Here is a 12117-nt window from a genome sequence, read left to right on the forward strand (position 1 = left end):
AAATCTACCAGCAAATTCATGTTAAACCAGCATTTGGCCAGTGTTAATTTCCAACCTTGGTGTGTGTGCTTGTGTAAATGTGTGTGTGAGACCTCAGACCAGACTTCAGTTTTATTTCCCCTGAAACAAGTTACCTTTGTTTTTAATGAATTATAAAAACAGGACAAAAACAAAACACACAAAATCTAGAAGCCATCAAGAACAAAATCAAAGGATGCCTCTTTGAATAACAGCTCTGAGGCACCAAGCCAACGGTCGGCCATTGGTCAATGTCGGGCCATTGGTGAGCATCTGTCACTAGTTTTGGCAGTGTGTCCTGCACCCTTGGCACCCTGCACCCTCGGCAGAGACCATCAGTGAATGAAATCACTCTGATAGGCAGTTCAGCTCATTGCGTGCGAAGAAAAACGGAAGTGAGGAAAGTAAACAAACAGCAGAAGTCAAGAGGGAGTGAGATCACAACAAACTTGTACTATGAGTTAAGATTATGTTTTATTATGTTTATGTTTAGTTGACCTTTATCGTCACTAGTTCTTTCATGTCAGTATAGTGTGTCTCTGGGCCTTAGTAGACAAGCCTAGCGAAGCTTCAGGAACACAGCAGCTACCTGCATAATCCAGCTGGTGTGTTGCACTCACCTCGCATGGATAGATGGCTTGGGAGCCGGGCAGTTTGGTGCTGGGTTTATAGAGTGGAGGATAAAATTATTGGAGGGTAAAACTACAAAGACCGGACTTTTGGGCTTGTAGCCAGAGGTTGGAAAGCTAACAGGACTGTGCCTCTGTCCCTCTTAAAGTGCAGCTGCAAGGTACAGTAAGATCCACTGTGTCGTCTTTTAAGTGTTGGTTTATTTTTATTCAAACTCACGCAAGTAAGTGGGGTGGAAAGAAAAAAAAAGGAGAATTGCTGCACCTGAGTCTTATAATGATCGGGAAACCCTGCTGTTTATTCTGGCGTTGTGTTGGCTGAAATGTCATTAACATTCTTATCTCAACAAACACAACAGGCAATATTGAGGTCAGCAGACACAATCAGGGTCATGTCCAATATGTACAATAAGTCAATAAGGTAATTATGGCGACAGGCCTAGACCTGATAAAGGAGCAGACAAAAAGTAAGTTAGCTGAATGCTAATGCATGAAATGGGTGACATAATGAGTGAGGGTTGGTTTAGGGACAGGAAACAGGGATTATGAATGGATATTGTTCATGAAATCAAAAGTAGATTGGCTCAGACTCAGAGTGTGAGGTTTCGTCTCTCCTACCTGCCAGGTCATCATCGGGCCACCATCCCAGCTCACATGCCTTGCAGGTAAACTCATCCTGGACGATCTCATTGTCCTTGCATGTGGTGCAGATCCAACAGCAGCTCACCTCGCCCTTCCTAATCACCTGCACGCAGAGAGGCCAGACATCAACAATGAGGGGGTCACAGACATCTTAGTAACCAGTCACAACACAGATCAAACCGTGACAAGAAGCACATCAAACCCAAAGCTACCGAAATACACAATCAGCATCAAGGGGATATCAAAGACGAGGATATGTTGTTGCACTTTTTTTTTTTCTTGAGCCCCAGACGTACTGTTTATAAAACAAGGCCAGCTGCTTTTAAATTCTGCTCCCAGAGAAGCTGTTACCAGCACTGTGATATGTAAAGCAGGGTGATAAGTGGGGCAGGAAACAAAGCAGATAGAGGGGGAAGCGTGAGCAGCCAGGAGAGAGGATGCACCCTCCCTCAGGGCGACTTAGTGTATAGCTCCACTGAAAACAATCGGCTCAAGATGAAGCAAATCAGGGCATTTCTTCAAACTGGGCTCAATACCAGATTTTATTATTTACTATTCCAAACTGGCTTTCTCCTCAGCCAGATGGGGTGAGAGGCACGCAAAATCATTTGTGAAAGGGAAACGTTAGTATTTTTCAACCTGAAGCCTATTTTCCCGTGTTTTTGTGTCTAAGTGACTAAAGGAGACAACAACTGTGCACTGTAGGTTCATTAAAAGTGCTTGTTTTTGCCACTGACAGGCTCAGATTGTTATTAGAAGTGTCTGACAACATTATGGAAAGGACCCTACAGAGAAATTAAACATCTTTCCTTACCTTTCACTAGTTGGTTTGCTACTGTGACCAAGTCTCGTTCAGGAGAAGTGTTGTTCTGAAATCTCGTGAGAGGTGACTTGTTATTTATCTGATTTTGACAATGTGAAAAAGTCTGAGATTTCAGAACAAGACTTTTTTGGAGTGAGACATGGTTACACAGACTAACAGACTGAATCAGTGTAAGGTAAGGAAAAATGTTTCATTTCTCTGTAAGGGTCTCTCCATAATGTTGTCATACACTTCCAATAGCAATCTGAGCCTGTCAGTGGTGAAAACAAGCACTTTTAACAGATGTATATTGATGGTGCACAATTGGCTGAAGGGATTACTGCAGATTACCAGCTCATTCTCACTCCCAACTCATCGATGACCGCTGCTTTGTCAGTGATCTCTGCATCAGAGACTGACTAACAGAGGCACCTTTCACAGCAGCATGATACACATTGGGTGGGTGCTTTCAGACCTAGAGTTGTCTTGCTTTGGTCTGAATCAGGGACTCATTTTGTTACAAAGTCGCATAATTGCCTAGAATTGGTTCGTGTTCTCACGGCAGCATTTACAGGGGGACCAGATCAAATGCCTTGTGTGAGGAAAGCTGCTCTTGATTGGTCAGAATTTCCATGTGGGAAAAATCCAGGAAGTAAACAAAACATTGAAGAAGAGTACACTTGCAAGATAAATGTGACACTTTCTAATGTCACAATGGAGGGACAACTACGCAGGTTGATTTTAGCGCTGCTCATCATGGACTATATTGCTGTATGTTTAACCCAAACAATGTGTGATGTGACTGCAGTTGGTTCGGATCGAGGTCGGAACACGTTGTCACCACAAACAAACCACTCCAGAGTTCATTTGTAACCGGACTGAGACCACCTCTTCAAGAAGGTCTTAGTCCCGTTATTTTCGTGCGCACCTAAGTGTGATTGCTGTGTTCACACCTGCCCAAACGAACCGCACTTAGGAAGCAAACGAACTTAAGTTCGATTGAACTGAACCAAACAGGGCAGGCGTGAAAGCACCCTTAGGCAGCAGCAACAACCTAACTCGTCAAATACCGCAAGTTTGTCAGTGGACATCTGTGTCAGGCACGGATGCAGAGAGGTGCCATTTGTGGCAGTATCGTATGCACTGGTCGATGGCAGTTTCTAATGCTGCTGGCAACCACTATAATATAAAAAGCAAGGAAGTCTGTATGGGCGGCAAGAGGGGGGATGGATGAACTCCAGGCTTTCACCTGGGAGCCTCATGTGAATTTTAAGCCAATACATGATGTTGGAAACTCAAAATGGGAAACTGTACATTTCCTGTAAAAATGGATGTATGGATGCATGTAACAAGCATAAATGGACACACCTACTGTGAACATCCAAAGCAGACTTAGCAGGCTACCTAGTGGGTCATATTTTGACGTGTATGTCCACTGACAATGCAGCGATATTTGACAAGTTGGGATTATGGGCTGCAGCAGTCTCTCTCAATACTAGACCAATTCCAAAAATTGTTTCTCCATTATTCACTTAAAAAGGAGAAACTAAACAATTTAGACAGATAAGACCTGAAACCTTAGTAATTGTGAAAAGCACAAGAATTTTGCTTTTTTTTCAATCAAAACCTTTTTCAATCATGTTTATTTAGGCTGAGAAAACATGTGCTTGTAAGTTCTTTTTTCCTTCAAGAGGCATCTTACATAATCATTAATTGATGAAGCAGGAAGCCAAAATGTAGGACAGAGAAACATCCCCAAAGTTTACTTGCCAGCTGAGGATGGGTTGGACGGCTACCAAAAAGAACAAATGGTAAGCATCCAGATTCATAGCAAGATTGGTGCAACACGTCCAAGCAGTGACACAGTTACCAGTTAAAAAAAAGTATCTGAGAGCACAGAGGAAACACTATCTCTGGCCTACTGTCCTAATAGACTGCACTCTGTGTGCTCATTTTTAGCGATGTGGACCTGCGGATGGCCATGTTGATTGGTCAGTTAGTCTCCCACTTGGGTCAAAACAGAAATATCTGAACATGAAAACTTTTGGATGGATTGCCACCAAATTTCGCACACACATTTATGGTTCTCACATGATGTGTCCTAATGACCCTGTGGTTAATGACATGAATCAAAAACTACTGGATTGATTGTCATGACATTTTGTGCAGATATTAATTTCCCTCTCTGTATTGTGATAACTTTGGTGCTTTTCATAAAAGACAAGTTTGACATTTTGAAAAATACGCCCATTTGCTTCCTTGCCAATAGTTAAATGAGAAGACTGATATCACTGAGGCCAACACCAGCAGCCAGATGACTAAGCTCAGTTTAAAAACTGGAAACTGGAAACAACTGGAAACTGGAAACAATGGACAATGTCCAAAGGTAACAAAATTAGCCTGCCAGCACTTCAAGTAAATTAACGCTTTGGGCCGTATGTTAAGGCCCTGACACACCAAGACAACAGTTCGCTGTCGGTCAATGGTGGCGTGTTAGTGGGCATCTGAGCCCCTCGTCACTGTGGTGTGTCTCGGATGGCCCTCATCTTTTTTTTTTTAACCGCCATTGGCAACTGCGGAGTGCATCGGTGGATGAAATCATTCTGATTGGCTGTTAAGCTTAGTGCACAAGAAGAGAAGCGGAATTGAGGAAAGTAAACAAAAAGCTAAAGTCAAGAGTGAATGAGACCAAAACAAACTTGTTACATGAGCTAAGATTATTTTTCTTTAGCAGAAACATTTCCTGGTAGTTTGTGTTATTGTTCATTGGTACATGGTAAATATGCTCTGTTCTTTTAACTTTGGATTGTGTTGTTAAGGTGCTAACTGGCTAACTAGCGTAAAGACGGTCTTCTGGTTTCCCTTTCTTGCGTGATGATTGCAAACGACTGCCGTCTGCTGGTGTGGAGAGTTGTCTCCTGTCACGCAAGCGCAGAACGTACATGCTGCTGGGCCATCAGTTGAAGTCTCTGCGGTGTGTTCATGTGCAACTTTTTGGCCAAGACACAGGTGACGTCAGGCAATGCAGCAAGGGGCTTTCATCTCCGCTAGTTCTCTGAAGTTGGGTTGGTGTTTCTGGGACTTAACACTGGGTGTGAAGCGATGCTCAGTGCAGCACAACTATCAGGAGTTGTCATTTTCACAGCCTTTGCCCACACTGTGGAAGTAGCAGATGTACTAGCACCTATTTGTGCACACATGGACGAGTAGGTCTTAAAATGAGGTGTGGTCAGGGGCATTGTTGGCAGATTGCTATTCTGAAGCAGCAGAAAGCAACTGTACCATTGACCAACGAAAACCTTGTCTGAAGTCAAAAGGGCAGTATTTTTCTACTATGTAAAGGGCGCATTATTCAGACAGTAAGATGCACCTACAAAGGCGACTTCACAACATGTGTACACTCTGCATGTTACACACACAGGGATGCGGGATGGGTTGTGGGCAGTATATAATATTTCAGAAGCTAAACTTTTAGTTCTGTTCCTCTGTGAAGTTTTTAAATTCAGTTTTAGTTTTGCCACGTAAGTGTCCAATGACATTTGCTGTAGTAACGTTGTAGATCTTTCTGCATGACTCTCAGGAGAAAACCGCTCACTTCTTTAATTTGCCAAATCCACCATGTTAACAGCAGTGCACCAGGTGCAGGCACACCTGGCTGTTAAAGGGAACAAGAGATGACACTCTGGTTGAATTCATGTTATGCCCGAAACACACCCACATTAATAAAGGATATGAATCACAACTCCTTTGCCCCTTGTTTCTTACTTAATGCTCACATAACTCATTGTTTAACTGGCACAGGTGGTTGGACACACCCTAAACGCACTTGTGCTGTGCAATTTAGACAATGTGCTATTGATGATTTGAACAGGGCCCTTTATATCTTGTGTTTAATCCGTAGCAAAAACAAAGTTCCATGCCAAGAAAGAGTGCAGCACATAACACTTCATAAAATGCAGACTTGTTGCTTTTATATCTCAGTTGTTCTGGGCACATTGCCTGGTAAACACCAGCATTTTAGCATTTTCATTGTGAGGATGTTAGCATGCTGATGTTAGCATTTAGCTCAAAGCACCGGGAACTGCCCATTGGTTCGACTACCCATTGGTTCGACATCCCATTGTTCTGACCATATTAAACTCATTGTTCCAAAGTCCGTTCCGAAATCATCATGATGCCCTGTGGTTAAGGTCTGGTTAGGTTTAGGCACAAAAACCACTTAGTTAGGGTCAGGAAAAGATCATGGTGTGGGTTAAAATGAAAAAGAAAGTGACAAACACATAAGCCGTGAGACTGCTCCGCCTCAAGCCGGTCGCGGCGCACCATACGCCCGCCACGAGCCGTTCAGCACCGCGGACAGTCGGACTAATGGGATGTCGAACCAATGGGCTGTCGAACCAATGACATGGACCCAAAGCACCACTCTACAATGGTACAGCTTTAGTGAGATGCTAGTGCTGCTACAGACTCTCTGTCTTGTTAGAAGACTTTATACTCTGAGATAACTTGGAAAGCACTTTCCTCAAGTATCCCCTCTTGTGCTGGCATTCTTGGAGCTGATAAAGACCGAGTACTTTGTGAAACTCATTGTGTTTGTCTGCCTGGCCAAACTCATCTCCTTGTTGCAATGAAAATGAGCTATTTAGAGCAGAATCAATGTTAAATTAGCTTTGCCGGTATTTCCTATTATACGCTGGCACAGTGTTGAATTAACACTTGTAGATAGTTTTGGACCTCCAGAGTCACACAGCAAACTCTCCACTGTTAACGACTATTGATTTTTCAGATGTCAGGTTTTTCAGACTAAATGAACACTGGTGGAGTTTATTTAACGCTGGAGGATCTGAATCTCTACCTTGATCTGTCCTTTGGAGCAGGGCTCGCTGCAGACTGAGCGGACCATGTCGCTGCTGTTCAACCATAGCTTGTAGTCATCGATGTTTAAGATGCCCTCGTGCCAGGAGCCCACGTTTATGTAATCATAGCGGCCGTCACCCTCAACCTGTAGATTCATGATGTCATACCTGGATGGACAGAGGGAGGAGGACAGGGTAGAATGAAAGAGAGACGCAGATCACAGAGTGAGGGTGAGGAGGGGGGAGATGTGGAGGGAGGGGAGGAGGAGAGAGTGACAGGTAATTTAATGATAACGATTCAGCAGCTTAGCAAACCTTTTATCCAAAGTCACTTAAACAGCTTACAACCCTGTTAGTGTAACATCAAGAGCTCATGCCAGTGCACACTGTGGCCTCATCTTTATATTGAACCAGGATGTGCTGCACCTGACCTCTAGTTGACGGTGGAATGACACGGCTGCGTTTTCTGACTGTCATATGCTGTCTGTCGGACTGAAGAGAGATGAAAGTGGCTGCCACAGCGGACAATCCACTGAATCTGTTCCAGTCCAAACTAATTACATCCCTCTGAGCTCAAGATCGGTGCACACTTGTGTGCATGTACACGCGTGCTAATGAGTAGGAGAGTGTTAGACGGGAGAAATTCACAGCTTACAACCGCGTTGATGGTATGAAATCTCTATTTCCATTTTTCCTGCCTTTTTCTATATTCTTACCGCCACCTCCTCATCCTCTCACCTTCCTGGGGTGTCTCCATTTTCATCAAAATAAATCTCCTCTCCTGAGACTCCTCTGAAGGACGTCTTCAGCAGGTAGTCCAGCAGCTTACTGCCGTCGATGGGGTCCATGGCCTTGCAGAGCCCCGGCTGCCCCGGGCACAGCTCCTGGTGCATATCATGGAGGCCATGAGCCATGGCATAGATGGCATTGATGACAAAGCCCATTTTACTATCCTGCATATAGTTTTCATGCAGACTCTCATTTCCTGTTAGAGGGGAAAAGAAGAGTGCATCAGAAGGATGGAAGAATATTTGAAATGTTTACAGTTGAAGAAAACTTTCTTGTCTGTCTGGTGCTGTGTTCAAACTGCAGGTACACTGCTGGAACATTGGGTTTCCCCGAATGCAAAACTAAATTAGAACCAGACATGGAGAATATAATGAAAAACAGAACCTTGTTTTGCAGCAGAATATATCGGCATACAGGGAGATCACAACATGATGTCTAAAAGCTCAATAGAAAACAGATGAGAGAGACAGAAAAAAAACCATCGTCTGGGAAAATACCGACTGTGAATGCCAAGTTGCAGAGGTGGGACCAAGTCATTGTTTCCCAAGTAAGTCACAAGTAAGTCTCAGGTCTTTGCAGTCTGAGATCCAAGTTCTAAACTAGTCCTAGACAAGTCATAGTGTGCTCTTCACTGAAGGTAACGCCATTTTTACAACAGACTTATAATATACTATAATGGTCTGAAATGGTCCGTTGACATATGGTATAAACTAAAACTATGAACTTATGTCTCATAAACAACAGCAACAGTGTGAAACCTTATGTGAAGTATAATCTAAACAAAAGACAGATCCCTGTGTGCACAGCTGCGCTCAGGAACATTACCATTAGCCTTAGAGACTGGAAGGTTTAACACCTCCCAAGAGGAGGACTGAATTTGTTTGTTGTGTAATTAGGGTTGAGAATTGAGAATGAGGTTAATTTACTTTTCAGTAAAATGACCTCCATCTACACTGATTTCCTTTAGTTGGATTATTATGAAAAAAATTGAGTTTTGTTTCAGAAAGGGAGCCTTTTTTTGTGGCTGAATTTCTTTGCCAGGCCTGGGACAGAAGGCAGAGTATTCTGTTTCTGGACTGAGCAGTAAAATAACATGTACTTTGGATTGGTACTGTGCTGTCACTGTAATGGTATCTTGTAAATTCATGAGGGTTCGGCACATGTGAGTGTGCATGGCACAAAATAAAAAATCAATCAATCAAGCAATAATATATATAATAATATATTTAAATAACAAAAAATACGAATGCTTTTTACATTTTTTTTATTTACTTGTTAAAACATGTATCTAAACAAGCGTGACTGCACTTAATCATAAAAAAGTAGTGTTGACATCGCACTTTCATAACATATAGCACCATTAAACACTACAGAGTGAATTTTGTGCATTTCTGTCCCCGTCTTATTGTATTTAACTCATCTCATATCGGAACTAGAATTACCACCTCACGGTTGCATGCCTCCATGCACCAGTCAAGTTGCACTTAAGGTTGACATCCATGTCTGTGAAAACATTGATGCTTCACACACATCTTCCCCCGGCAACACAGAAGATCTATACAATCAGCACAGTATCAGGGTGGACAACCAAGGGAGGTGTGGGCTGGAATTAAGCCCGTGGTTGCTGCGGCAAAGACATTGCCTCTGTACATAAGGTGTCCGCTCTACCCACTGAGCTACTGGTTACCCACAGAACATTATCATGTCACAGAAAAGTTGACCTTTGACCCTAAAATGAAAAACATAACGTGTTATAACTTCATAATTTTATCCTATTAGACATTTGTGTGAAGTTTTGTCATAATAAGTGTATATATTCTTGAGTTATGGCCAAAAACATGTTTTGTGAGGTCACAGTGACCATGACCTTTGACTTGCAACCACCAAATTCTAATCGGTTCATTCCTTGAGTCCAAGTGGACGTTTGTGCCAAATTTGAAGAAAATTCCTCAAGCCATTCTTGAGATATCTCGTTAACAAGAATGGGACGGGCGGATAGACAGCCTGAAAAGATAATGCCTCAGAGGCATAAAAGTGTCTGACATTTCTGCAGGACTAGTCTTCCTTTAAATTGATATTGTATATTGGTGCATGTCTAAATTAAATAAAAATATTTATTAGCATTAGCTGAATCAGGAAATAAAGGGGCATTAATTGATTCATGGCACACACTATTTAAATAACAAACTTTTTAATCTTTGGGCTTAAGAGAAGGTATCAAGTAATTTCAAAACCAAGTGACGTCATGAGTCATCTGTGTTAAAGTCCAAGATCAAAGATGACTTGCAAGTCTTTTCTGATTGTGTCAGTTGAGTCTAAAGTCATCCAGTTTGTGACTCGAGTCCACACCTCTTCCAAGTTGTACTTCACTGCAAACCCTCCAAAGCAGTGGTTCCCAACTGGTCCAGCTACGGGGTCCAGATTTCTTCTTAGTCATCACTTTAAGGTCCACACAGTTTAATACATTCAGCGTCATAGTTTTGTTTGGCCATGTCATTGAGCTAGTTTGCTGTCTCTGTTAAGTAGCTTTTCTTCACTCAATCTACAGCAGCAAACGGCACTTCAAAATAAAAGCTCTGTGCCAGAAATTCACTGTACTTAAAAATAAAGTGCATTCTTTACAAACTCCACTCAGAATAGACCTGTGACCCACTTTTAGACCACAACCCACCAGTTGGAAACCACTGCTCCGAGGGCATTGTCCCACAGTCAAACCTCAGTGTTTTGGAGGATGAATAAATAAATAAAAGTAGAAAATGTTACATTTTTTGCATCCTTGTAGGAAGATATTTCTTCCTAAGTTTAAGACTGAATCTACATTCCTCTTTGCCCCCTTAGAAAGTGCATTTAAAATAGGGATATTAATTGTCTACATCATACAGATCAACATGCACATACAGACGAGAGTGATCTATTCAATACAGCTGCATCTTTCAGGTGTGTCAGCCTCTTTGGTGAACAGTGTGTGCTGGGTGAGTCTTCCAAAGTGTAAGGTTATTTCCTTGCTATATATCACAGAGTATAAACAAGCCCAGTGCTCCACATCAGAGTTTGACTGATGCAATCCTCACTCTGGCCGAGAGCCCGAGACCGCCAGCATAAAGACATCTCTCTATTTTTACTAAACTGCACTTTTAATGCATTATACAGAGTGTTCTTTTAAAGGAAGCATCAGTCAAACTCCTCCTGTCTTTGAGGAGTCAAACGCTTACAGAGTGCAGGTGCCATTCTGATCAAATCATCACCATAACAGTGGCTGGAAAAATGCACTTACCACCTTGAAGGTCTTTGGAATAAAAGAGGAACATGAAAGTGTGATAGAGAGAGAGTAGAGAAGCAGCTAAGACTGCAGTGCTCTGAGGTAGGAACAGTCATCACGGACCACTAATTGATTTTATTTATCAGTTGATTAAAAGCATGCTGAGCAATTTCATTTAATGTCATTTTGGGTGCATTGTTCATGGTATTACTTTTTTTTTTTTTTTTTTTGATTGGATTTGTTGTGAGCAAATTTGAATTGTGATTTAAATGCTAATAACAAGCCGAGAACACAATTTACCATGATCACCTTTTGGGAGCAAAGGGAGAGAATATTCAGGGAGGAAAACAGAGGAGAAAATACACAGGTTTTGTTATTATTCATGAGTTTTGCACTCTGGTAAAATTTAACCCTCTACTTTCACTGACAGCAATTTGGAAAAAAAAATAGAGGGCAATGCTCCTATGAATAAAAAACAAGAATATAGATGCCTATGTTGTCACTCACCGGAGCAGACTTTCTTGTAGTTCTTGTTCTCCTGTGGGTGACCCACAAGGCGGCACTGGAAACGGTACTGCCAGAACTCCGAGAACCAGGGGTTCCTGGTGTTGGTGTCCAGACGCAGCTTCAGATAGTAATCATCAAACGTTTTAACCACCTCTGATTGCAGCTTCATGGTGATACCTCCCTCTGCTTCCTGCTCATAGCCCTCCACAACCTCGTAACGGTCTGCCCATCCGTCACTGCAGGAGCAAGAGAGAAAGAAGAAGAGGCTATGACATAACGATCACAGGGGCAGCATTGACATTTTATGAAAGGAAAGAGTAAGAATAAATGTTGTTATAATCTTTGATAGTGATTATAATATGTACTTGTTACTGTCTTTTATATTGGATTGTTGTAATTATAGTTTACACTTATCTGCTGATTCGGAGTGACACGCCAACTATTCACAAGAGCGTCATCGCTGACTACAGTAATTTCATTTCACACAACGTAAACACTAACACGCCTTCACTTTGACAGATAGATTCTCTACAACATTCTTGATTTTCTGTCTCTTCTTTGGGAGAAAGGGCAGCAGAGGTGTTCAGTACATGTACAACACCAAATGTTCAAACT

General features: G+C 42.2%; 1 protein-coding gene across 2 annotated transcripts in view; it reads right to left on the reverse strand.

The window, feature by feature from the left end:
* The window catches only part of grm1a (glutamate receptor, metabotropic 1a), a 57124-nt gene that overhangs the window by 10561 nt on the left and 34446 nt on the right, over positions 1 to 12117 (reverse strand). For both annotated transcript variants that reach the window (XM_050057765.1, XM_050057766.1), the window contains exons 4-7: positions 11503 to 11738; positions 7686 to 7932; positions 6947 to 7115; positions 1266 to 1392 (exon numbers count right to left, since the gene is read on the reverse strand). In XM_050057765.1, coding sequence (XP_049913722.1) covers positions 1266 to 1392; positions 6947 to 7115; positions 7686 to 7932; positions 11503 to 11738 — 779 coding nt within the window. The remainder of the gene's footprint in view (positions 1 to 1265; positions 1393 to 6946; positions 7116 to 7685; positions 7933 to 11502; positions 11739 to 12117) is intronic.

This window comes from Epinephelus moara, chromosome 12, assembly GCF_006386435.1.
Source record: "Epinephelus moara isolate mb chromosome 12, YSFRI_EMoa_1.0, whole genome shotgun sequence".
NCBI lineage: Eukaryota > Metazoa > Chordata > Actinopteri > Perciformes > Serranidae > Epinephelus > Epinephelus moara.